General features: G+C 40.4%; 2 protein-coding genes and 1 long non-coding RNA gene across 9 annotated transcripts; 1 reads left to right on the forward strand and 2 right to left on the reverse strand.

Annotated features, from left to right (window-relative positions):
• Positions 1–511: 511 nt before the first annotated feature.
• On the reverse strand, positions 512–12,642 carry ggt7 (gamma-glutamyltransferase 7). 5 transcript variants are annotated; one of them, XM_080295210.1, is made up of 17 exons: positions 12,367–12,642; positions 11,459–11,685; positions 11,096–11,346; positions 10,753–10,979; positions 10,419–10,570; positions 10,212–10,329; positions 10,034–10,101; positions 9,460–9,533; positions 9,164–9,357; positions 6,698–6,785; positions 6,151–6,278; positions 5,955–6,043; positions 5,703–5,855; positions 5,467–5,581; positions 5,234–5,371; positions 5,029–5,128; positions 512–2,172 (listed from the first exon to the last, which is right to left on the reverse strand). In XM_080295210.1, exons 3-17 carry the CDS (start codon positions 11,310–11,312, stop codon positions 2,000–2,002), a joined length of 2,034 nt encoding a protein of 677 aa, XP_080151336.1. In that variant the 5' UTR covers positions 11,313–11,346; positions 11,459–11,685; positions 12,367–12,642; the 3' UTR covers positions 512–1,999. The 5 variants fall into 5 exon arrangements, with proteins under 5 accessions (XP_080151336.1, XP_080151337.1, XP_026010421.1 ...); XM_080295211.1 differs by having other exon boundaries at positions 11,096–11,389; positions 11,547–11,685; positions 12,367–12,641; XM_026154636.2 differs by lacking the exon at positions 11,459–11,685 and having other exon boundaries at positions 11,096–11,389; positions 12,367–12,641.
• Positions 12,643–14,065: 1,423 nt separating this feature from the next.
• On the forward strand, positions 14,066–25,530 carry LOC145423078 (uncharacterized). Its single transcript, XR_013904191.1, has 2 exons — positions 14,066–15,442; positions 25,208–25,530. It is a non-coding gene; the product is annotated as an uncharacterized LOC145423078 (long non-coding RNA).
• Positions 17,377–27,354, reverse strand: tp53inp2b (tumor protein p53 inducible nuclear protein 2b). 3 transcript variants are annotated; one of them, XM_026154014.2, is made up of 4 exons: positions 27,061–27,354; positions 22,414–22,752; positions 21,133–21,703; positions 17,377–21,038 (listed from the first exon to the last, which is right to left on the reverse strand). In XM_026154014.2, exons 2-4 carry the CDS (start codon positions 22,535–22,537, stop codon positions 20,774–20,776), a joined length of 960 nt encoding a protein of 319 aa, XP_026009799.1. In that variant the 5' UTR covers positions 22,538–22,752; positions 27,061–27,354; the 3' UTR covers positions 17,377–20,773. The 3 variants fall into 3 exon arrangements, with proteins under 3 accessions (XP_026009799.1, XP_026009798.1, XP_026009800.1); XM_026154013.2 differs by having other exon boundaries at positions 21,133–21,706; XM_026154015.2 differs by having other exon boundaries at positions 21,133–21,289; positions 27,061–27,351.
• Positions 27,355–27,397: the final 43 nt, after the last annotated feature.

The raw sequence follows: 27,397 nt of genomic DNA on the forward strand, positions 1-27,397 counted from the left end.
GCTAACCACCGTGCCATCGTGTTGCCCTTTTTTTCTTTTTGTTAAAGGTAATCTTTATCTGGTAGTTTTCTCAGCCTGGCACTTCTTCTGTCCTCCACTTATCCAGTTTACTCAAATTTTTTTTAGGGACACATTGCACACAGGACCAAGATAACCAAAATTTTCAAAATATAGAAGTTTAATTTTATGCCAATTAAACTTCTATATTTTGCATTTTTCATAGTCATGTAAAGATACAATTAAAAATCCTTTGCTAAGGTTTTTGTTGTTTGAATGATTGAGAGGTCAGTGTCAAATGGTTTAACTGACAAAAACAGATTCCTCAGTTAAACAGATAGGAATGAAAATGAGTGGTAACGTCCAGAGAAACACTTTGAAAAGTCTCCAAAAAGCCTGGAGAGCTACTGCTCAAGACCAATTTGTAAAAATTACAAGAAAATCTGCTGGAAATAGGTGGTGGCTCAAATGTTTTGCTCAGTGTATGAAGACTCAAAAAACAGATAAACAATCATTACTGTTTAGGATGTGTGCAAGCTTTTTATTTGTTGGGTCTGAACAGTGCCGATCTTTGTTAAAATCAGCAACAAATGCAAACATAAAAAAACAAACAAACAAAAAACCAGACAGGTGCAACATCAGACTGTGCAAATGTGTGCCTTAAGGCATGGCACTCTACAGTACAGGAAACAAGTATCAACAGTCATATTGCACTGGTGAGGGAGAAAACAAGGTGAAAACCCCAATTTGATTAGTCAGCACTGGCCGTTCTGGACGCAAAGATCAAACCCATTTTGTGTACAAGTGCAATGCTTTACAAAAGTTGCTGGCTTCTCAAATATTCTGGCTAATATAACAACAAAAGTAGGCAAAAAGTAAACAGAACATCCCTTCCTAAATATGTGCCGAGTGAATGTATTGCTCCAACAGTAAAAATAATGTGTACAGCACAACAAATGTTCATATAAAAATAGTCATTACATTCATTCCATCTCTAAAGAATTTGATCAATCCAAATTTACGAACAAGTGCACCCAGCTCTAGAAAAAAAAAGCCTTCACAGGTTCAAAGTGAGAACAAAATGATGCAACAACTCAAATTTCTTAAATTATGTATTTAAATACGTTCACTCTACTGATATTTAAAACCCTTTAAACTGAATCAAATCCACTTGATGAAGGAAATCGATTGAGATAGGACGGTCTCATCACATTTGTGTACAACATATAATGCTAGTCTTAAAAATGGTCCAGAGAGCCACTGATTGTTTGCAACAGTTAAAGCTGCAGCAGCTGTACCAAACAACATCAAATCACAGTTACACACCATATAACGAACAGGAAAGTAAAAGCTTTAGCCTCTGTGTTTCAGTTCAGGACAGTCTTGTTCATGCGTGACAATACACGTCTTAATCACTTTCACCACTCCACTTGATCTCACGCGCAATCTGGTTTAATGGTGAAATGTAGTGCAAAGGATGAAAAGCAATCCGATGGCTCATATGCACTTTGCACCATGCATGTGTCGTTTAAATGGTGTGGCATCATTTCTTTCATTCATTTATATAAAACCGCTCACTCAGGTCTCAACTAGCTGCTACTCCCAATAATTTCTAACCTTTAAAAATTACTGTTTTCATCACCGACCTCGAGTGTGTTGGATAATAATTAATGAGCACACCTAACATTTCTTTACCCTGCTGTGCATAATGCAGGCTGCAGACTGATGCCACTAAGGGTAAAGGTACTGAACACACATTTTCAACACTATGTACACCGTGACTGGACGTTATGTGAGGATGTGGCAGAGTGACTGATATGCAAGATGGTGACCAGTTTAGTATTCTTGTGAGCAAAACAAATTAGTATCAGAGGATCCCTTTCAGAATCTTTTGCCTATCTACTTTTATCTGATCAGCAGCCTTCTTACTCCCTCTTTAGGCATCATACAGAGTAAGTCTTACTATCTTGGCATTATATGTTTGTAAAATTGGACGGATGCACTAAGGCATATTGGACATAGTAAGGGCAGAGGCATCTGCACTACGGGGGTCCTTCACTCCAATGATGAGGTCATTAGTTCTCCGTGTGCCCTCCACCAATGACAAAATATCTCTTTTCTGAACTTTGTGACCTTTAGCTTCCAGCCCCTCCACATCCTCTTCTAAAAACTTGGCTGCAAGAGAGAAAGAGAAAGTGTGAGACAGAAGACGGTACTAACATAATGTTGAGCTAATAAACACAGTAGCTGTGGGATCACAATTAGGTTAAACTCTAATTCTACAAGGACCTAGTATATCATGTTTGTAACCAAGCACGTGTTTTTTGGCTTTTGACTTATGAATGGATTCAAGGGCAAGATTAAGACAAGTGAGAAGTTAGCAGAGGCTCTGATTGAGCCAATGATCATCACTCTGCTGCTCATATACCAGTCAATAAGCTCTGGTAGGTGAGAGATGGACTATTGCCCCTGATCCATGGGCGACCGTGGCTCAGGGGGTTGGGAACCGTATCTGTAACCGGAAGGTTGCCGGTTCGATCCCTGGGCTCTCCGTCCTGGTCGTTGTGTCCTTGGGCAAGACACTTTACCCTACCACCTACTGGTGTTGGCCAGGAGGCTGGCACAATATGGCAGCCTCGCTTCTGTCAGTCTGCCCCAGGGCAGCTGTGGCTACAACCGTAGCTGCCTCCACCAGTGTGTGAATGAATAGTGGCATTGTAAAGCCCTTTGGGTGCCTTGAAAAGTGCTATATAAATCCAATCCATTATTAATTCAACCAAGATGATAATTTGTGATTCTACATTAGGATCCCTTTGAATTAATACCAATAGATTCAGGCTACCTAGATTACCTGGTCACATTTTTCTTTTGTTCTTTAGTGAACTGATTGGAGCCAAATGCTGTAGATTGGTTAGATCTATCTAGAAGCTTTCAGTTAGTAGTTTGTCCCTCTTGCTATAAAAATGGAGCCAGAGGACAAGAATTAAAGTGTATAAACCAGATAATTTTTTTTTGTAACACAGTATTCATCCTCACAATTTTCCCAGGCAATAATAGATATCAAACTGCCAAGCTTCATTCTTTTTTAAGAGCCCGTGCACCAAGTTGCTAGATTACGTGGACATGTTAACTGTGGGTTCATTATTAGCCAGATCAATGGCTGGCTTCAGTTAGCAGCCATCAGAAGGTGTGTACACTTTGGTCATAACAGTTACCAACAATACTCAGTTAAGCTGTGACATTTAAATGAGGCTTAATTCTTACTAAGTGGCCCAAAGTGTGGCAAGAAAATATCATCCCCACCAGCAACAGCCTGAACTGTTGAGGAAAGTCAGGCTGGATCCATGTCTTCATGTTGCCAAAGTATGAATCTAAATGCTGCAGCGCAAATCAAGACCCATCAGAGCAGGCAATGCTTTTCTTCTGTAGTCCAATATCGGTTAGTCTATGTATAACTAATGAATTGGCTACTGATTCTATATTATTATTCATAAACAAAATTCTCATGGAATTTCCACATATGACCTTAAGATTTAGGGGGTGGGTGTGGCTCAGGTCGTCCACTGATTGGAAGGTTGGTGGTTTGATCATCGGCCAAGTTGCTCTCGATGGATCAGTCTGAGTATGAGGGTGTGTGCGAATGTAAGACATAGTGCTTTAAGGTATAGAATGGAAGCGCTGTGTGAATGTGTGTGACTGAAAGAATTAGGCTTGTAGTAAAAACCACTTTGAGTGCTCAGTCAGAGAAGTGCTATACAAAGTACCACTCCAGTCCATTTATGCTACATCCTACTAAAACTACAGAAGACTGATCTTTTAATCAAGACACTTCGCTGTTCCATGGAAACACTAAACCTCAGCATCTGCTTCCCATTACAGCAGAAGTACCTGCTGCTTTTCCTGCTCCTCCTCTACTTTGCATAGTGTACACAGAAAACACAACCTAAAGACAACGTAAGCAGAGGTGTATGGCGTTATTTTTGTGCCACTATTCTGAGCGCACGTAAAAAAAAAGTTTGCAGGTGCAAGTGTTGTATTTTGAGGAGAAATTTATTTTGAGCAAAGAAAAGCTGAATTAGAGCGAACAAAATTCATTGCTGCGTGCAAAAAATGTATTTCAGTGTTTTCTATTATCCACACACACACACACACACACACACACAGTAGCAGCCCCTCTCGCTCAGTTTTTGCATTTGCACTTGCTCGCAATGTTTTGCTCGCGCTCTCAACATTTCTGCCCGTGCGCGCTCAGCTCTTTCTGTACACCGTTATATTTGTGCCACAAAACCAGCCAATCACAGACTTGGATGCAAAAAAATCTGATTGGCTGTTCTGGTCTCCAATCAGCTCGAAATGACGAAATGCAATATCCCAAAATCCATTTCGTCCAAAACTCAAACGAGGCAGTGGCGGAGTTTGAAATATTACTCTTACTGGGTCACAAAATAAACTTTTAAGATATTTTCATGCGAGAATGGTGCTGTGTAAACTTCAAATACCTGCTCGATTTATCAAGGCATCACATATTTGCACAAATGCTCTCAAAATATAAGTTTATTTTTTTGCATCCAAGTCTGTGATTGGCTGGTTTTGTGGCACAAATATAACGGAAAGAATTGAGCGCGCACAGGCAGAAATGTTGAGAGCGCGAGCAACACAATGTGAGCAAGCGCAAATGCAAAAACTGAGCGAGAGGGGCTGCTATTGTGTGTGTGTGGATAATAGCAAACACAGAAATACATTTTTTGCAAGCAGCAATGAATTTTGTTCACTCAAATTCAGCTTTTCTTCACTCAAAATAAATTTCTCCTCAAAATGCAACACTTGCACCTGCAAACTTTTTTTTACGTGTGCTCAAATTTTTTTTGCGTGCGCTCAGAAGAGTGGAACAAAAATAACGCCATAGAGGTGCAAGGGTACTACAGGACTCTCTGCATGGTGTATACTGCATGTCATAGCAGTAATGGTGAGCCAACACTGTTATGCTTGGATCAAACCTGATAAAAGAGGTTATCAGTAAGAAAAACTCACAGTCCACTAGGAGGGTGTTGGGCTGCAGCTGTGGGTGGAGTCTTCCATATGCTAAACTGTCACTCATGTTTTTACGTGAAGACAAAACATTCATCAGCACCTACGAAGGATCAGAATAACATCAAAGTAAACTTCTGTCAACGTGTATTTCCACATTTATAAGAATAACTATGAATGTTACAAATTCCTCCAGAAATCAAGCAACCTGTGTTATGCCGCTGAGAGCCTTCTCTCCATTGGATGATCCAACGGCCACATATGTGCCACATAACCCCACGGCTGGCCTCACTGCTGTGGGCATCAAGAAGGACATGGGTCTTTTCCCAGGGTGGAGGTTGTTATGCTACAGCCAACCAAAAGAAAACAAAATCCATAAGAAATGCTGCAAATGTGTTAAGAACAAATCCGTTAACACTGAAAGAAAAAAGTCGTAGTTACTGGGTTGGGTGATGAGCTCTGTGTTTTATTAGTCCATGAGAAGTCCAGAATCTGGCTATTCAAAAGGATTCCTGAAGGAGTCACAATCCCACTGCCAAAGGGCTTGTTTAGCGAGCTAAAACAAGCAGAAGTTAGGAAAAAAAGTCTTAACTTGTATTATTCATGAATTTTAATCAACGCTTAAACATCTTTGGGATTGTTTAAATCCCCTACAGTCCTTTTAAAGGGTTGCATACCTCATTACAGACACAATGAGGTCGTCTGGGCCCATGACCATGACTTGGGCCGCTGCTGCACCATCCTCCAAGGTAAAGGTTGTTGTGTAATGCTGGACAGGGAATGCCTGAGAGTCACTGATCATCTCGCGAAGTTGGGAAGCCTGGGATTTACTTGAAGGTTGCAAAAGAAAGGGCAGGGTTCAAATAAAATATCTTACTTAATTAGGCTGTATTTATAAAATATAAAAGGCAGTGGGAGCTGATATCTACCTCAGCATCTTATCAACAATCTCTGGAACGGTGGAGTCATACATGGGATCTCCCAGCTTACTAGCCAGGCCCAGAGATATTTTCACAGCCTGGAAGATTAACGCATAATTAACATATTTTTTTTAATCCTGTCAATTAATTTACTTTACACACATTTAATAGGCTTTGTAAATTGTGCTAAACTGTTTTGCATTACCTCTGCAATCCAGTGGTAGGTAGTGGTCCTCGGCATCTGGCTGGTGATGTTGTACCCTTCAAGGATGTTGAGTGCAGTGATCAAAGCAACGCCTGCATGTGGGGCTGGGGCTGCCATCACGTGGTGTCCTTCAGAAACACCAACAGATCATTAGACAGAATAGATATACATCGGAAATGTGTTCGCCAAGGGCACCAACTCTCATTTCTGCCATGGACTTCTTCACTCTATACACCTGATCTGATCAAAAAACAGGCCAAAGTCTGGTCAGGGGCTGGATTTTATCTAGCTGCAAAACAGAGCCTGAAGCCCGGAGGCGGTGCAGTTCATTTACAGATCGGTTAAATAACAATATGCTGAAAGGCTGTTACGGATTTCGGTCTGATGATACCAAAAACATGTTGCCCAACCCAGCTTTAACCCTTTAACCTTGTCAACTTCAAATGTAACTGGCTGTTACTAAATAAATACTGGAAGGACAAGCTGTGTTCACAGAACTGCTTCAGATCAGTGCTGTGTTCTTGAAAATAGCTGAACTGGTATTTACCCTGATAGGTGATTTCTGCTGGCTTCTGTATGATTGAGCTGTAGTTTCGAATGTCATCCTCTGTGAGCACTCCGCCTCTCGCTTTCACCTATTAAAAAATGAAAGGATAAACTGAAATTTAGAGGCGAGTATTCTTTATCCTGTGTGTTACTGTTACTAACTGGACATTTTAAGAGTCAGGAACATTTCATTTACCTTACTCTTATGCTTATTTAGTAGGGCTGTGCGATATGAAGAAATATATTGGATGACGAAATGAAAACATCTATCTTTTGAAATTATACGCTATCGTTGTTTCATGTTGTCGCAAAATACACTGTTAATACCAGCATAGCCCGTGAAGATGAGGCAGAACCAGATAGCTCCAAACAGAGAGATCAGTCAAAACAAATCGAGGACATTATTCCTAAACAAGAGGCTACCTCTGTAGCATGGACATGGTTTGGTTATGAAAAGTCTGACACGGACCAGAAAACTATGCAAATTATGCCACAAACCGATCCCAACACGGACTCAAACACGACAAACCTCGTCAACCACCTATGCAAGAATCACATGAAAGAGAATGGAGAGAGTTTACGGATAAGAAACAAAAAAGAGGCATCAGGTGCTCAAAATAAACCCTAGACTCAAACGTTAGAACAGGCTTTCCTCTGCAGCACGCCATGTAATAAATACTCACAAAGAAAATGGTAGCTGTTACAACTTATGTCTAAAAATATATCACTTCATGCATCAGTCAAAACACTCGACTCCAGGTACATGACGCCCAGCTGAAAACACTTCACATAAGTCGATTTGCCAGAGATTCACAGAATTTACAGAAAAAGCACTATTTATATATATATATATATATATATATATATATATATATATATCGTTATTGGGATGAGAAATATCTTATATTTGGTAATATCGCACAGCCCTATTATTTAGAATCTCAGGATTAATTTAAGATTGTGTAATTTATGATTTTGTTTACAGAAAAAAGTTAAAAAAACAAACAAACATTTGAAGACTGAAAATATCAGGTCTGGTATAACCTGCTGTGATGCCTGCTACCCCACATGTTAAAAAAACAAACAAAAAAACCCCCCAACAACTTATGCTTAATTAGAGAACTCATATTCAAATTTCATTGCAATGAATTATTTTATTAAGCTAGTGCTGCTTGGAATATCATTAAATCTACACCAGTCACTGTCACAATAATTGCGTGTAATGATTTTCTGTTGTGAGATCTGTAATTTTTAGCCCAGTCTCAGAGCAAAATGTGAAACAATCACAAAAAAGCAATTTCTGTCATCATCCATCTTTGTTGACCTGAATCATGACATCACTTATATTGTTCAGACAAAGTGGGGATGGATCACCTTGGCAACCAAGAAATCTGCGCTGTAAAAGAAGTAGCAACTGTTGCATCTTATTTTTGTTAAACCTAATCCACTAGTTTTTAATCCCCAGCTCTAAACAAGTTCTTTAAAATGTCTAATCCAGTTCATGTTGATTTTGTGTAGATTTACACACACCAAAAAGTACTCTTTTACACAATGTTCATTATTTTACTGAAATGTAATGCAGTATTTTACTCACACAGTTACTCACCGGAGAAAGTAATTTGTTACACTACTTGTTGCATTGCTTTCTAGTTATTATTAATGAGGACACACCTATTACTACCTACCAGATGCTTGCAAAGAGCAAATGCTGTGGTTTGCATTTTGCTCTTCTCAGAAAAAAACGTGCAGTAAAGATAAAAGTCGTCTCAACATCTCCACTCCTCAAAGAGTGGAGACCGCTCCATCATTTCCCTTCTGACAAACTGAAATCAGCTGATTGCAGCGCAAGTGTACAGGAAGAAAAAGGCATATATTTTTTGTAATTACTTACAGTTATTAGCGCAGCGATACCTGTAAGTAATTACTGGACTAACTGTACAAATAACTGTAATGTTATTACTGAACCTAGACCTTTACTGAAAACTGTTACACCCAACAGTGATGGACACGTTTCAGGACATATGAGGCAAGACTAATGAAAAATTATGTTCAGGGGCCTAAAAGTAATAGAAATTATTGCCCAGGAACAGGAAGAAGTAGATTAGAGGTCATGGCTATCTCATGAACTGCTATGAATATTGAATACTGCACTAAATATTTTTGTATTTATGTAAGCTTTTTCTTATATGTTTTAATTTTGTAGACATGAAAGTACTTCCAAAAAGAAGCAATACTTCTAGTTTATAAAATGTGTTTATTTTAATCTGAAGATAGGTAGTCGAGAGTCACAATGAAGTTGAATTTCTCTGAAGCCTTATTTCCCCGAGTCGTACAGGGAACAAGAGGGCAAGTATAACAGTGACTTAGCATAGGAGAGGGAAAACGACTCGCCACTGAGACTATGCAGGATTCATGACCACTTACATAATCACATCTGTAGCTTGGTGAAAAAAATGTTTATCCTTACTGCAGATGCCATTTTCTGAGCCACATTTCCACTATAGAACTCTGATATCCCTTTAACAGCGACAGCATCGAGAACAGCTGCTAAATCGAGGCGTCTGGTGAACTGTCCGGTGAGGGGAACCTGGTCTTTGGGTAGGAATAAATCCCGAAATGCAGCCGACATGTTTTGGCTCTTAACATTTGCCAAAGCTTCAGCTGTGGAGAGAACAAAAGGGAGGCAGATGAGATTAAAAAAAAAAAAACACCCCCACTGATTTCACACCAAGCAATTTGTTCTATATATTACCCTATACTTACCAAAGTCATGAGTAACGTTAAATCCATTTCTGGCCACATCTGCTGCCATGGCAACGACATCTTTCCAGGGGATCCTGTTGAAATCAAAGGTCATACAAGTCTGCCTTCTTTTACAAATATGATATGTTTCATACAGACACTCCTCATTTTCAAAGAGTATATTTTGCCAAATTGAGAAGCCACATTTTCTCCCTAAACGGATCAAACAGGTTAGCTCTTAACAGCCGAGGCCTCTGGATCAGGATAATTACACAGCATTAGAGTAACTGCGGCTTAACAATCTGACAAAAATAAGCTACTGGCTTTTCTTTAAACACAGCTGGTGTACATTCACAATGAGTCACTGCTTAAGTTCTGAACAATGAGAGAAGCACAGTCATTGTCAACAGCTCAAAATATCAGTTTTTGCTATTCTTGCCTTAAAAGAACAATGAAAGAAAATGATTTGTTTCATTGAGGAGTGTCACAAACAAAGTGAATTAAACAATAACCAAGAAGAAAGGAATGCAGATAATCCAGAAAGCCGCAACTATTTATGGCATAAAAAGAAAGGACTGCATGATATGCTGTTTACCTGCCATAGAGCTGGTGTGCCTGATGCAGCCCACTGAGCATGCCAGGAACTCCTACCAGCAAGCCATTCTGAAATGCCAATGCAAAGTAAACAGTGCATAAATAATCAAAAGAGTGACAAGGCTCTCTGAGCAACCCCATATAGGTATAATAAAGAGTCCTCCAGAGTAATTCCTTACATTATCTTGAAGGTCTGTCAGCAGCATCTTCTCGTCGATTGCCGATGGTGCTGTCTCTCTGAAGTCAATGACCCTTGTCTCATTCTTACGGATGTCGTGCACCAACATAACGCCTCCACTGATCATCAAAAGAGCAAAAAGTGGTCTTCAAATTCATACTTAATGGTGGTTCTGCTTAGCAGAGATTGATCTGTTCCTATAACTCACCCTCCAATACCAGACGTGTGAGGGTGCACAATTCCCAAACAGAGAGCAGCGGTGATGGCGGCGTCAACGCTGGAGCCCTGCTTTTCAAGAACGTCAAAGCCCAGAGATGTACACTGAGCCACATCTGTCACCACTGCTCCTTGGTTAAAGACCTTGCAGTAGACAAAGCAGAAAGGGAGAGAGGCAGTTAAAAAACATTCAGAATGACAGAGGCTTGCATGTAAGGAGGCTAAGAAGCATGTGGAGTCACCCATAATCCTATAATAACCCATACTTATTTGAGTGAAGCAACAGCATTGCAACACGACTACAGAAAAATGACATGCAACCCTACCTGTGGATCTCCAAAGTAGATCTGCATGATGAGAGCCACAGTGACTCCTGTAGCAAAGGTGAGACAGGCCGTGATGATGACTGTCAAGCCATCTCGCTGGCAGGCACATTCTTCTGTAAAAGGGTCTCTGTTGGTCTCCTGCAGCGACACAGCATCATGGCTAGCTAGGTCTGAAGCCGAGGAGGGGAGGCGCTGGAGGCGAGCCGACTTCAGAAACAGATCTGGGTCTGAGACACAGCACCACCATACCAAATGCTATTAGTCAGCAAATCACAAAAAAAGCTCCCTTGTAACCATGACTGTGTGTGAGATAAACGATTTTCTTTGATAACTTCTGTCTGACCTGTATCTTGCTCACTCAGGACGTTGTCATCATCCTTGCGGGATTTCAGGGTATTTTCCCCAGACACGTCATCTTCTGGCAACCTGGGGAAGCTGGTGATGCTCATGTAGTCCACTGGAGAGTAAGCGCTCCCCAAGGTTGTCTCTGGATTGGCATCTTTATCCACCACGCTTCCACTCGGGTATCCGGCCACAATTTCTGGAGCAGCGTTGTGCATGACTTCTACGTACTGTATCTTTATCTTTGAGGACCTAATGCAGGATATCCATATTCACTGTCCCACTTGTTCCTTGTCTGGGATAGTAAGCCACACACATGCTACTATTATCCACACTAAAACACAAATAAATCACTAAAATATACCTTTATGGACCGCTAGTGTTGCTGTGGCGCTGGAGAATGACCTCATCTGCTTTATCTTTAATGTCCCAATAAATCACAGTTTTCTTACCGTGATCTGTAAATCTCTAGTGTGACATTGGCACCCTTACAAAAAGATCACAGCAGCCTCATTTGTCCTCCTTAGGGGAATGTTATTAATAGGCCAAGACGCGGATGTGTAGCTCCAGTGATGGTGCATTTTCTACAACCTGCAAAGACGAGAAACCACGCAGAATAACTAGTTTTTGAGGATGAATTTCCTTAAAGACGCACATGTTCATAACCATGCTTATTATGTATCTAAACCCTCGCGAAATATGGCTTAATCTAAATATTTTCATGCTTGCCTATAACACACACAGACACATAAACTATTACTATTGCAGAATAACAGCGTTATTGCCGGTTAAACACGGACCTTCCTCCCTCCGCGGCGCCTCCACCACCGCGATGCCACAAGCTAGCACATCTCCTTTTTTAAATTCAGCTACAAAGCGCTCGGAGCTCGGCTAACGTCACTTACCGTCGTTGTAAGGTACCTCCAGTCAAATAATACCAGTGATACTAAAATAAAAAGTCGTTCCCGACTGGGTTGTTTTGGATTTTTAAAAGCAGCAGGTGAGCTGAGGTGAACGCAGCTCCGTCGCCAAAGCTGAATCACCACCGCGCAGCTCTGGGAAGCTAGCTTCGTGTTACAGCCCACACCAAAGCCCCACAGCTCAGGATAACCGGCTGGACTTGTTCGGGATAAGGGTGTTTTAAATATACATGTGAGTGCGAACTAATAACCGAGGGAAGCTAATAATTTAAATAAATTATACTGTAAATAAACATTATTAAACAATTATTAAATTATTCGTCGACAGTCCCCCTACCAATATTAAACTTACTTAGATAGCGTTGGGGCCTCGAACAGCTGAAGACCATTAATCCAGTTCTGTTTTCACAAGGGTCGACCATAGCACACCGTCCACCTCCACCCTGTGTGTTTGTGAGCTGGACAAACAGGTCACAGCAGGTGCACAAAAACCTGTTCTACTCACAAAACTTCGGTCCCTCCCATGAAGCCTTATTCTATTCTTGTTCCTCCGTCTGTGAAATAGGAGGCAAGAGACATGAAATTACTTCAGTGATAGAGTTGCAATAGTGGCCTGCTTATGCCATCTCTTAAGGGGAAATTCCTCTGTTTATTTCTTTCAAAGCAAAGCGTCTGGGGCTAGATTGACTGTGATTGGGGGGGGGGGGATCTTATGCTTCATATTAAAAACAACAACAATAAGCCTGATTAAAAGAAAAGTAGTCCAATTAAGGGCTAAAATAATCCATATTTAATACATATGTTAAAACAAGGACACTAAGGATATGAATCAGTGTTGAAATTGTGTAAAAAAAAACCATTTATAACGCAGTTTATGGATGAGGTATGTGTTATATGTTTATACTTTTGTACTGTGCATTACAAAATTGATATTTACATATAATGATTTATTTTAAAAAGCAATACTTTTGCATAAGTGTAGTTAAATAGTTATAGATCAATGTGTAAAGATCTATGTATCAACATAGCATGAATCAGTGTGTTAAATGGGCATATTAAAAGTGGTACTGTTATTAACTGAAACCAGTATAGAAGATGAGCTAGACAGGGGTATGAATTAAAAAGGATTTGCTTCCTCCTGCTTCTTTTGAACTGGAAATGGTCAACATTTTCTTTTTCATGTGAATATGATGCTTTCAGTTATTATTTTATATGTATGAACATTTGTTACTTATATGTTTGAAATAAAGTTTTGGTTGACTGATTGAAGAACCAAAGTTTTACTGTGGTAGATCAGTAGGAATATACCAAATCCAATAGTGGTAGAGGCAAAGGGGTAAAGAACTTACCTTGAAAAATCTGACAGATTTCAGAAACAAGGTGCAGAGGAAAACAAACAAAACCAAATGAATTATATTCACCAAGCATGTAAGCTGCACGCCAGGAGATTATGGAGGTCAGGTCGCTACTTCAGTTTATTCCTCTTAGTCTGTGGTGTAAGTCTGTGTGTTTTTGCGTCATTTCCTGATGATAAATGAATCCCATGACCACAAATGAAATGGGATTTTGTGTAGCTGCTACTCTGGGACTACCATTGCTTATAAAGTGTTGCCTTGAAACCTGATATTTAAAAAAAAGAAGAAAAAAACAGTGTCAAATGCAAAGCACTCATTATACCATCACGCCCCTAGCTTCAGGCTTCACAACAGAGAATCCATATGCATGTACAATCAGTGCACATTCTCTGTGCCCAGCAAACACATACATTTAAAGTCATCCTGACCTAATTTTCCACTAACTGAAGTCCCCTTTCTCGAGTTACATTTTATCTGTGTTCACTTGTCTCATTCAGCCTTGTAGTTTCTAGTCTGAAGATCTGGTTCATGCAGCTTCCTGCTGAGATATGTATCTGAACTGTGAAGTGTTGACGTATTGTATATATGATCTAATCTCATACAGTACATCTTCTAACGTTCAGATTAAGATGCTTGGGGCATGCTTTGCAAATTCAAGAATCACTGTATATTCTCTGTGAATGGAGGAATGATATATTAAAAATCACCACATAGTTTAATTTCTGTTCTCTATATCGAAGCATAATGTCGTGTTTTATTTGCATTATGTGAACCCTGAGCTTTGCATTTTTTTGTTTCCCTATACTTCAAAAACCATTAGTTTGACTTTTTTAACTGTCAGTCCCCAGTGTCTAATGAATACATCCTCTGTAGTGATTAATCTTACTTTCTTGCACTCAAAGACATTTTTAAAGTTCCTGAAAACTTCTTGCACCAACTAAAGGGCTGGACTGTGGAGAAGTAGTAACTAACTTGATAAGAGTCTTGTTAGCACGATTTAAACAGGAAAAAGTAAACAAAGAAGTGTTTGCAAATGTTATCATGGTGACCTTTATGTCTCTACATTCTAACTTGGATCCTCTTTTGTTGTTAATGATTAAAAATATTTGGAGGAAGCTTTGGGGGGCAGGCTCTAACTTGCCATATCATAGAGCTGAGTAATAGCGGAGAACTGTAAAGTCAACAGATGTATGAGTAAGGCACACACATTAAGAGAAATGCGCTCCATACATATCATAAACAGTGAATGACCGCGAGAAAGAAACCGGAAGTACTCCTGGCCGCTAGGGGGGAGTAATGGGCCCTATGTTGACTGGCAGCAAACCCCTCAGAGGTTAAAACATTGCAGGCGCTGTCCTTGTTAGAACATTCAGGGTCATTGGGTTAGGTTTTGAAACAAGAACATTTTAAGGTACGTGAGGCGCTATCCAAATTAAGCTTCATTTAGATTCTTTTGTTCACTTGTATTTTGCACATTAGTTTGCATTTTTACCAGACAGCAGCAGTCTGTGCTGGATCAGGACAAACACTAGTGGCAGCTTTTTTTTTTTTTTTTTTTTTTAAATGACATCAGAAACAGCAGTATGCGACATTACGTGATGGCAGAGCTTCAGTTCATCCTTTGTCATTTTTTTTTTTTTTTTTTTTTCCGGGTACACACCGGCTCACTCCTTGGCGGCCGCTTGTCGGGGCCTGGGGCCTGGGGCTCGCTCGGGCCCCTTTGGAGGTGGGGTGCCCCCGGCCTCTCGGCCTGGGGCTCGGTCACTCAGGCACAGCTGGGGGCCGGCGGAGCTCACGGGCGCGTCACTGCAACTCCCCCTGACTTCTGCTCCGCGGCTGCTGGGCGAGCCCTCATCTGGGACTCTCCTCAGCTCTTACTGGAACAGTGGCGCGGCTGCCCCTCTGTTGGTCTTCCATGGTCTCTTGTGTTCTGGGGGCCTCTGGATGTCTGGAGTTTTGATCTCCTCCATACCCGCTTCACACCCTGGAGGACGGGGCTGTGGCCCCCCCACACTCCCTAGCAGATCATTACATGGAGAAACCTTTGGAATGCAAGCATGCTGATCCACACAGGTATGCACACATGGGTATTCACAGACGCGGACTAAAGCTTTCTTGGCTGCTGCCTCAAAGCACACTGTGCGCTGTCTATCTTGCGTGCTGCACAATATCGTTTATTATTTAGTAAATATTGATATCTATGACTAGCTAGTTTATTGTGATGGTGCTTTGTTTTCTCTATTATTATGTTGCTCTTTGTTGTTTGCTGTCTCCTCTGTTTGTTTTTTTTGTTTGTTTGTTTTTTTTTCTCCATACAGGTGACCCAGGAGTTCTTTTTTTTTTTCTCTCTCTTCCCCCCCCTTCTCACCGTCTCTTCTCCCCTTTGGTTTTCTTTCTTTCTCTCCCCCTCTTTCTCTCATTCATTCCCCCTGTCCTATTTATTAAAAAAAAAAAAAAAAAAAAAAAAAAACTAGTGGCAGCTTTGAGAAATCCAAATAATAAAAAGTATTTTGGTTTGTTTAAAACAATGAAAAACCCTGCTGTGTGACATAATTATTTTATTTTATTTTTTAAATCCTCGTCAGCCTTTTAAGTTTCCTGCTCAGCTTGGACTAATGTACTCAAAGCTAAGCATAACAGGACTCCACCCAGTTTCAGTCCACAGACAGTACTCTCTTTAACCACACCTGTCTATTTGCTTGTTCCCTTTTTGCAAACAGTTACATCTGCCTACAAAAAAAACCCTACTTTCATCAGCAGTTAAGACACTTAAAGAACTGCCTATATTCAAATAGGTGTACTTAAAGGTACTTGCTACTTGGTAGCCAGGTCTCAGCAAACTAATGCAAAACAAACACTGTGTTTTTGGTGGGCAGAGAGGAAAACATCATCAATGCCACCAATGAAATTTTCACGTCTAGCTTGCAAATAGAAATTTGATAAAATGTGTATGGTTTTATATTGTTAACAGCAAGCACATGCCAAATATATCCCCTGCTCTCTCTCCAAACAAATACAATGTGTCCATGCTCTCATACGACAATCTTTATAAATTCCACTTTATATATTAAGTGTTATTTCAGCTGCTCTTCTCTATGCTAACACGTTCTTACTTTCAGTTCATATTTATCACTAGATTAGCATACCTTTTTGAGTGTCACTGCCACTGCATGAAACAGAAAAATATACTTAAGGGAAAAAAAGACAAAATCATTAAACAGGCATTAAACAAACTGACCCTCTGTGTTTTGAATATCATAAAAAGTCTTCCCTTCACACACGTCTGGTAAAAGAAAGACTTTAGAAGGAGTGTAGAACAAGTCAAAATGTGGGACATTGTCTCCAGATGTGGGACAGGGGGACAAGGAATAAACATGCTAAAGAGGGACATCTGGTCACCTTAACCCTACACTGTACAATTATTTGGTTAAATACTTCAGCTATAAAATTTTATAATCCAACCAATTTGGATATTTATAATGCCAAGTCATAAGCCATATAGCGGGTGGCTGTAGCTCAGGTGTCAGAGCAGGTCAGCCACTAATCAGAAGGCTGCCTCCTGGCTGCATGCCAAATATGGCACTGGGCAAGATATTAACCCCATGTTTACCTACTGGTGGTGGTCAGAGGGCCAGTGTCCGGCAGCCTCGCCTCTGTCAGTGTGTCAGTGCGCCCCAGGGCAGCTGCTACAATGTAGCTTGCCATTGCCAGTGTGTGAATGTGTGTGTGAATGGGTGAATGACTGAATGTAGTGTAAAGCGCTTTGGGGGTCCTTAGGGACTGAGTAAAAGCGCTATACAAATGCAGGCCATTTACCATATATAGTTTAATATTCACAATTATTGCGCTTTCAACCAGGTGCTTATGCATTATTCTAAATGTTAGGCTATAAAATAATAACACTGAGTGTTATAATAATAAGTACTACGGCCTTTTTAAGCTTTCCTATATAAGACTGCATTCCAACACCTCTTTTTGCGGTCCCACATGAAAATAATGACACGAGATTCAGGTGTTAACCTGAGCATTTATTGTTGTTATTGTCGTGGGGGGTATTTTTGGCGGGTACCTGTGTTTTCTGAATGGATGTTGGACAACCCATCCGTTGATTTTTGCATAGGTCTTGCCTGTCAGTGGACAACTGTCCGCTTTGGGTGTGGAAAAAAAAAAAATCAGTACATCACAAAAACCATGCAGAAATAGTGAAAGGCACAATCACCATAGATATCAGATACATCAAATTTTATATGTCTATATCTTTCATTTTCATGGAGGGGAGGGAGGGTGTACTAACTGAGATGTAACATGGGGGGGAAACCCCAAGTGTTTTGAAGCTGCCGTCATATTAGGGCACGACGTAAAACATGTGAAACTCCCCAGACATTCAACGCTTTCATTTAAAAGATTATATTGTCGAACAACTCTTCTAATAACTATATGGGAAAATACAAGCATGTTCTATTGTATTTTTATAGTACATTTCTTTTTTTTTAAAATATATAAACTATATGTCTACTGCCTCATTTTGTCACTATCCACATCCCACATCTGCTATAGGCTCAACACAGTGGGTGCCCACTCCCTCCCCTGCAAGTTTTGAATGACCTTGCCTCCTAAAACCACACATTGCAATAATCACACACAACATACCTAAACATGTTTCCTTTTTACATTTCATTGCTGATAAAGGACAGAAAATAAAAGTAAATGAAATTTGCAGCATCAGAGGTATCTGCGGCGATTTGGCATGCACCCATAATCCACCTGTGATCTCTCATCATTAACCTGTTTTTACTGTTTTCCCCTCAAACAAGATGCTTCCTCTGAGGCACAGTGAGAATAGTAAAAGCCCCTTGGAGAGAGTGTGAAAGCCTAAACAGAGATATCTTGATGTGTATGTGTGCAGGCTCATCACCTCAGATACACCCGCTGCACTTGAGAGACTGACAGGATACATTATAGCCACCCTTAAAGCAGAAACATTTGTAATTTAATAAAATTAAATAATTTGTAGGATTATTGACAGAAAAAAAGGTTTAGCATGTGACTCAAGAACCACACAGGACATCTATTTTCTCGATGTATCTCAGTCTGTCCTTTTAACACTTCAGTACGGTCATAAGACTGGACCCTCAACAGCATTTACACAGCAGCTGGTGCTGTGTCGAGTGGGCCCTCTGGAGGGCAGTGTTTGCCTATGGCACGTCAACTCTGAGCCTATATCTTTTTTTTCTTTTTTAAATGGTGCATCTCAACAAGGTGACACTGAAAATGGAGCAATGACACCACTTGTGGCCCTCCTGGTTTAAAAAGCGAGCACAGAGATGCGGCAGAGACTGGATTCTCATCAGTCCCGTTGGACACGAGTTCTGAGAGGCTATGACATCTAGCAAAGCATTATAAATTGTTCTGTAATATTTACAAGAAGAAAAAGATGACAGATATTTGTGTCTTTTTCGTAGGATTCAACGGATCGGGACACCTCACACACAGTCCGGGTCAAAATGAAAAGAAGAAAAAAAAATGATCACAAAAGGAAAAAACAAAACAAAACAAGCACACGGCACACCGCTAAAACTTTTTGACTCACAAAATGTATGACAGTGCAAACGTACATCCATTTCTCAAATAATTTACAAACATCAGTATACACTTCAGCACCATTGTTTACTATTGTTGTTGAATACATATCAGTAAGCTAGATTTTTAAGTGGACACTGTTAGAGCTGCATGTGCTAATATGAAATATGAGAACCATGAAGGAGATATCAGCAATGTGCTGCGCGTCCATGAGGAAGATGATATTTGTTGAAAGTGTTGAATCTGGGGTGAAGATGCTTGTGTTAGGCTTTAAAAAAAAAAAAAAAAAAAAGTCCCGTGAAGACAGTGCTTTTATCCATAAAAGGGACAGACGTAAAAATGCTCTCTGTGTTGGTGTTCACATGGATAACATAAGATCACAGCACACACTGTGTAAAAGAATGACTGATGTGTGTGCTGGGCACATTGCTTTAGTTTACAGAGGACACAAATAATGATAATCGTGCTGTTTTATGATCTGCGGGGGGAGAAACGATTATAATGTGTTGACTTTAAAAAGCCCAAATGTCTACTTTCTGTTTATCTGGCAGGGAACAGTTTAGATTTTCTCTCCGGATGGATTCATGCAAACAGAAACAGTCCAATAAAATTACTGTTTACGAGACAAAGTAAGCAGAAAAACACATGACAAAACAAAATAATGAGTTACCACCGATACCGCTCTGCACTTACTATGACCTGCCATACCCTGTAACCCAAAGGCTAGCCTTGGATATTTCCACTGCATTTATAATCCTCACCTTTAATGACTATAGAAGTGCCAACGACGACTATTTGAATATGCAAAAGCAGCAGCTGTACTCTAAAAGCTCTCCAATAAAATGTGATGTTACATTTTAAGGACTCAGGCTGCTCAGAGGGTTACGTTACACTTTCCTGTGAACCTTTCTCGTTAAACCACCTCAGTCTTCATTCAGTTATGTTCCAATTCATCATGTCTTTTTGCTTTACTCTTTAATCTGTTTTGCTCTCGCCATCATCAACTTGCTGTTATCCTTCACAAAGTAAGAAGAGAGAAAATCTCACAACATTTGGTTTCCTCTGATGAAATCGGTTGCTTCATGTTTCCTGGGCTTTGTCGTGTACTTTGCTCATTAGCGCACCAAATTGGAGAGAAACAAATGTCTAGTGAATTTCCTCTCCCCTTCGTCACACACGGTATATCCTTCCACCTCTTCTGAACTATTAAAAAAAAATCATATTTTGATTGAATTCTTTTATCTCTTTAACATAAAGCTTTGAAGACATGATGACTTGTTTTTGGTGTTATAAAGACAAAATCTGTCTTGCATTGTTTCCACTGGAAAAGTCAGAAAACTGTTATTCCAGCCAGAGAAAAATAAACTTCAATTTGAATTTATTGTCTCCAAAATAATTAAATACATTTAACGGAGGTGTATTAGCTGAATTAATCTCTCTAAAATAAAATGCACTGCGGAGGAATGAACTTGGGGAGGCAAGATTGGACAGAAACTTTATAGAAATCAAGTTTTTCGTGCTTTTCAAGCATTATTATTACTACGAATAGCTTCTTTTAAGATTTTAAAGACTTTTTTTGTGGTTTAGATACTGCGTCGGACAATAAGTAGTAAAAAGGTCAACAATATCTACTCAGAGGGTTCGGTTTCATAACACCAGAATGGGAATTGAGCTACCAGGTGAAGTCAGATTATGTCTAAACAACAAAACACTACTGTTATCTTAAGTGCAACGGAAATTAAAAATGCTGTGGTTGACTGCGTTTATTCATGTGTGACTACTAATGCCCTCAGAGTAAACAATGCCCCATGTGCGCTGGGGAGTTTAGTGGCAGAAGTTACGCTTGCTGGGCTGGTGAAGGAAGGTGTTTCTGCTGTGGGCTGCGTGGCGAGGGATCTGCTCCCTGGTGCGGTTTTGGCGTTGGATGCGGTTGCGCCCCAGATGGCGGCGTTCCACTCGGGCTTTGCTACGCTGGACCCTGGCCACTTGGGTGACCTTGGCCAGAGCACCGGCCTGGGCAGCTGCTCCACGGCTCACCCTGGTGGGCATAGTGCCGTGAGTGGCGGGGACCGAAGCTGGTTCAGCCGCTCTGATGGAAAAGAGAGAAAAGATAACATAGTTATGCTGATGCTGGGGAAAAAAGTGGATAAAGGGCAGGTATATTTTTAGCCAATCGCTCTCACCTCACGCTGCCCCCCAGGCTAACCATGCTTTCCTCTGCCACTGCAGACAGGTTGCTGTTGGACACCATGGACAGGTTGCTCGGGGAGACGTACACAGACATGCTGGGGTGCTCTATGAGCAAGTCTTCCATCGGGCTGGCCTCTGCAGTGGCTCCCTCTGCAGTGAAACAGGGGGGAGGGGTGACAAACCAGCTCTCATCCATGCAGCCTCTCTCTGAGCCTGCCCTACTGCTACACCCACTGCCCCCACACTCACTCCCAGAGCCTGGGGACATTGACGGCGTGGAGGAGGGCGTGGACAGTCTGACCCGTCTTGGCAGGGTTACGGGTGTAGTAGCACCCATGTCTGATGGGCTGGGGCTGGGACAGGACACAGGGTCTACTAATGCTACTGCACCTTGTGGCCGGCCTTTATGTGTCCTACGACGCTTGTGAGGGGGGTGGGGGACAGGGGCCGGGCATTCAGTCCTTGTACGTGCGTCTTGACGATTTGACAAGTTATTCTCTGGGAATGATTGTGCGATCAGTGGGATTCCTGACTCATCATCAACCTGCATCATGCAGTCAGACTCTTCTGAGCACATGGCAGCGATGAGATGGTTCAGATGAGAGGGGGGTCAGGGTGGGGGAAGATGTTGCACAAGTTATGCAAATGTGGCAGATTTTTCAAAAAGCCATGCAGGTCAAAGAAGGGATCACATACGCACGCACACACATACCAGTGTGAGGAATGTAAGGGTATTTAAAAAAATTGGAGGAAAGGAAGAGGGGGGAGGAGGGGTAAGGAAACATAAAAGAGTCACATCATTAGTTGTGTTGACCCTCTAAAGCTGTGATTATGTCATTGACATAATTTCTGCCTTGACTCTGCTGAGAGGTACTTTTATGTTATGTTGTTTGCTTGGCTTCTTCTGAGCAGGCATTAAAGCACATTCTCATACTTTAAAATAGTCTTTGTCATGATCAAGATCATAAACAAAGTGGAAGGAGATGCATGTTCACAGGTAGCTATGTGTTTCCGCCATTTGACGGACAACACAACCTTTGGCATGGCAGCCATATGGATGAGCGGCAGTGTAGCTGAGCCACGCCCTTATCATAATACTTCACCCCATCTCATCATCCCACTGTTGTTATCACTACACTTCATATATTAGTCAGTATCATAAACATGCACAGCAGCACACAAAGCATAATTTGACTATTTCCTCACTTTTGATGTAGCTTTTAAAATAACCATCCCTTCAACACAAGCCCAGCACAATGCTCTCTCTGACTCACCAGGCAGATTGACAATCATCCATCCCTCCTCGTCGGCCTCAGTCACACATGGGTTGGGTCCCTTCAGCTCAGCTACCACCTCTTCCACCTCCCCAAACAGCAGGTTGCTAAGACGCTGAAACATTGTCAAGTGTTGACGACTCTGGTGCTTTTGTTGTGGTGCACAAAGAAAAAGCTGTAGCTGCCTTTTTGAATTTCTTGTCGGTTGCTATTTTACGCTGTTCTTTGATTATTTTTTTCCCCAACTTGAAGCCTCTTGCTGGACCTTGTTTTGACAAACAGGTGTGGACAGGCTTCTGTAGTGCAAATATAAGGTTTCACTTGGTTTGGAGCAAAGGCCTGAGGGAGAGGGAGAGAGGAAAAAGGGGATAATTAGTTGCAATGAAAAGATGAAACATACATTAGATAAAGAGAGTAAGAAACAAAAGAGGTCAGGATTATTTAAAAATGCAATGCAGTCATTGTTTTTAGCGTGAACTCAAACCTTAGTGGCATTAAAAGTGTTGCTCTTTTTAAAAAAATTACTATTATTATTTTGAACATTAACGTGTTAATTAGAAGAGGTGGGAATCTTATAATGAGTTTATAAAACAACAGGGCTTTTTTGAAAAAACAAACAAACTTCAACACCACTCACTTTAAACACTTTATATCTTAACACTTCTGAAAGGTCACAGAAAACTGAAAAAAAATGTTTTGACCACTTGGGGGCTGCACATCAACACTGTGCCTGTCATTCATTTGGCATCTTACTTCTGGCTGCTGTGTTTTTGGTTGCCATGCACCCCTGAGGGAATATTTGGCCTTAGCAGCTAAACATCTCCTCATATTTCCAAGATAGTTGCTAATTTTGCCTGCCTGTCCAGGTAAATGTGTTAATGAATGCGTTTTTTTTTAACAGTTACTGCAGTAATAGTAGATGAAACTAAACAAAAGGACAAATACTTGAAAGATGCTGAAATATTTTTTAGAGCTGAGAACGATCGAATAATAATTACAGGTTTGTTACTACAAGCAATCTCGTGCAGTGATTTCCAAAATGTGGGTCGGGACCCCCTAGTGGACTGTGAAGGTACTGCGAAGTTACATAAGAAACAGGAGTTAATGAGTTAATCAGCAAGCCAGTGTGTAATAACTACACTGCCCTCCCCTATTAGGTCAAGAAAACCAATCAACTCTCAGTTTCTAGACAGATGGGCAGAGCACAGAAGAAGAAGAAGAAGAAGATGATTTTGGTATTCATCTAATACCAAGTAAATATAGGGCCAGTATTACTGATATCAGTATCAATACTGATACTTTTAACCTATAAAGGCAGCTTATGTAGGGGAGAGCAGTGTGTCATGGTTTGTGAGTTGAATCAACATTCATTTGCATTTCTGTGCAAATTTGAATGAAGACTTTTCATTGTAATTTATTGTGGTTGTGATTAATTATTAGCTAATAAAACAAAACACACCTTTCGGCTTTTCGTGTATTTAGAAATTATTAATTTTGAAATAATTCATTATTTAACACAATTAAGAAGGCAACATAGTGAAACAAAGTATCTGTCCAGTGTTGGTATCCACCTCTAGAAAAAGGTAGGCAAAACTAAAAAAGGTATATTTACAAAGAGCCACACTCTTACAAAACCAAGTAATGTGTGTGCACACATGTGAAAGATGCAAAGAAAACCAGAAACATTGTGACAGCAGGTGCTGAGGCCAAAGGACGAGGATGTGAACTACACGTGAACACACTGGTGTAATGTTAACCTGAAGTTTAGCTTATGTGACAACGCTCTGCATGTTCGAAGGTTGAGTTTTATTTAAACTGAGTATATAGGGCAAAGAGACCCAAGAGATCACAGAGTTCAACACGCTCTGCAACTGTCTGACACAGTTATTTTTGTTTGTGAATTCAAGGTTAGTGTTTATTTACTAAAGGAGAGGTTCGATATCAGGCCATAACCTATTTAAGTAATCATCACATTCAACCACAGTCTCATTTGCCCCAGAAATCTCATTGACTATAATGTAAAGTGTATGAAGCTGAACTTTCTCACTAAATAAATGAGAAGGTTAGTAAAAATAAGGTGAAAGACAAGGATTTATAGAGCAAAGAGTCATGGGAGCAGATATGCATGGATGCATGATGGGTTTCTGTCCTTATTTGGAGAATCACCATGATAACGGAGCAAAAAAGGGAAGACACATCCTAATTGCAGTCATACAGAGCATGCTTGTGGGATTGCTGATGTCAGGTGCTTGAAGTGATACGATAAGATATGAGATAAATCAAGTGAAGCAGTAACTGGTGCAAAAAGAAAAAAAGCTAAACCTTATAAGCCTTTTCTTTAAATGATGAAAGCTATTTAACTTGTTATATATATAATTAAGTTACTGTCATACACTCATTCTCTTTTAAATTTATTCAGTTAAGTTATTGTCTTGTGTTGTGTTGTCTTATTTGTGTTGTGTTTTGTTGTGCATAGTGCCGATGCAGGACAGTTTCCAATGTTGTTGTACTATTGTACTAGGTATGACTGTGCAATGACAATAAAGACTTATCTTTCTTATCTCTTATCTCTTAATTAAAAAAAGATCTGGGTTGCATGACCTGTTTTTTAGATCTTGTGAGAAAAAAAACATTCAGTCACTAAACAATGACTATGAAATGTTTTTGAGGAACTGTCTTTCAGCTGATGCGGTGCAGTGCATACCTCAGCACAAAGATTAATGCATTCCTTGACTAATAAAGCATTAAGTCATGGGACTATGACAAGTAAATTCTGATAAACAATGTTTTTCAGGCCTCAGTGCTGCTTTGCATAAGGTGGAGAGGAGATCCGCACAATAAACACCCAACATGGACTCGTAAGAAGCACTTCCCTGACCATTTTGTTAGCTTGCCAACTGAGAGCTACTGATTGGCCTTATAGGTACTGACACTGCCAAAAGGGCCCAAAGAAACAATGATAGCTAATGACCAGATGATGTATGTTTTGTGGAAACCTTGTCAAATCCACCCATTAACACAATGACAAAGATTCATGATGCTGACTGTTTTGTAAAAAAGCAGAAAGATATGCGTTATCTGAAAGTTAAAAGCAATAAAAGTGACTCTCACTCATTACATTTTCCCTTTCTTTTTCTTTATTATCACTGCTTGTAGCTGAGCATATGTACAGTACAGTAGGAAATAGAGCTAATTGAATATTTCTTGTGAGGTAAATAATATTTTCATAACACATTTTGTTTTTTCTATTTTAGGATACCTTATCTGGCCAGGGACAGCAGGTGACATTTGGCCCTCTAGGGTAACTGTAGCCCATTTATAGTTTATATGATCACTGATGCTGTTAGATAATAAGGAGACCTTACAGGTCAAAAGGAACAATATATATATATATATATATATATATATAGGCATGAATAATGCAGAAGAAAGCCTTCTTACATGTTGAACAAGAAGTTTTGTGGATTTGTTAAAATGTGGCAGTAACACAACAGTATATATTTAATATGTTCCGGATGTATAGGCAGCTCTATTGATTGAGGTTTTTTATTTTATTTATTTCATAAGAGGAGTGGGCGGGGCTCCCGAGAAGTAAAAACAAGCTGCGTCTGACGTCACGCCACTGACGGAGAGGCTCCAGCCTATTTTGCGACCGGAGGAAAAAAGAAAATCGGTCAGAATAACAAACAGGGGAAAAATATCAAGATTTTCTGATCGCGTGTTTGCAGTCGACATGGTTTTCGTGTTTGATCTGCATTTTGCAACACGGTACCGAAAAACCATCCGTGTGAGAGCGGCTGCTGTTGTCGACGGCTGTCGTCTGGACTTGAAACGCTTATGAAAAAAATATGCAGCGGTGTTTACGTTTCCAACACAAAGAATAGGCTCTTCATGTAAAATAAAACATCGACCTCGATGCCAGAGCATCGACGAGCCCAGAGAAGACGCGACTTTCTGCGCAGGGTATCCAGGTTAAACATGAATTATCCGTATAAGCTCTGGCTACAGCTGAGGGGTCAAAGCAATGACAGTTGTGGCTCAGCAACACTGCACGAAAGACAGGAGAAAAGAGGCTCCTGAATACACAGCGAGTCGGTTATTTGACAGAGCAGCTCAGGTTAGGCCTGGTGTATTTTTAGTGGAAATCAAAACCTAAAAAGGTCGACCTGCAACAAATACATCAACATCCGCCATCGACTCCACACCAGCATTTGGTGCAGTTTGCAAAACAACGACTGCTGGCGTCCTATAGGATTAATCTATATGCAGGCTGGTGTCATTTCTGCAGATGCAGGACGTCGAATCGACCCAACTAAGGCTGTTTATTTGGGCCTATAACATACTGCTTCCCCATCTATTCATGTCCTATTAACAGGTCATTTCATAGTATAAGAAAAAACACACACTCAAAGGCAGGCCAAGACAAAGGGATGCAATTCAATAATAAGAATCTCTATGATTCACGACAGCTGATATGTAATGGGTATTTTTTTATGAATAACCTTAAAAGGAAAGCAGCAGGTTCAATTGCAAAGATGTAGGTTAGTCTGATGCCTCTTTATAAGCACAGTTAGACACAAAACACACCGAGCGTTTAATCTGGAAAAAGAAATAGAGATAAAAAATACAGAAAATGAAATAGCTTACCTGCCCTTGCAGTGTTATTCAAGTTGTAAACGAGATCTCACACACAGTAGAAACGACAACTCTTAAAGCATAGCTTTAGATAGCCTTTATGTGAGGTAGTTAGAACACCATTATATAAAAATAAAAGGCTTTCTTCTTAGAAGAAGGGCTTCGTGTAAAAATGTTTACACGGACGTTTTCAGATCATAACATCTGCAGCTTTCCCCTCCTTTCCTCTAGTTTTTACGCTGCAGATTTTCCTGTTTATCGCTGCCTCCAGCTGATCCTCGGATCAGAATGTAGAGCGTACAAAACAGCTGATTGTGAGATCACTCAGAGCCACGCCTATCACCCCGCC

The sequence above is a fragment of the Astatotilapia calliptera genome, chromosome 20, assembly GCF_964374335.1.
Source record: "Astatotilapia calliptera chromosome 20, fAstCal68.1, whole genome shotgun sequence".
Lineage (NCBI taxonomy): Eukaryota > Metazoa > Chordata > Actinopteri > Cichliformes > Cichlidae > Astatotilapia > Astatotilapia calliptera.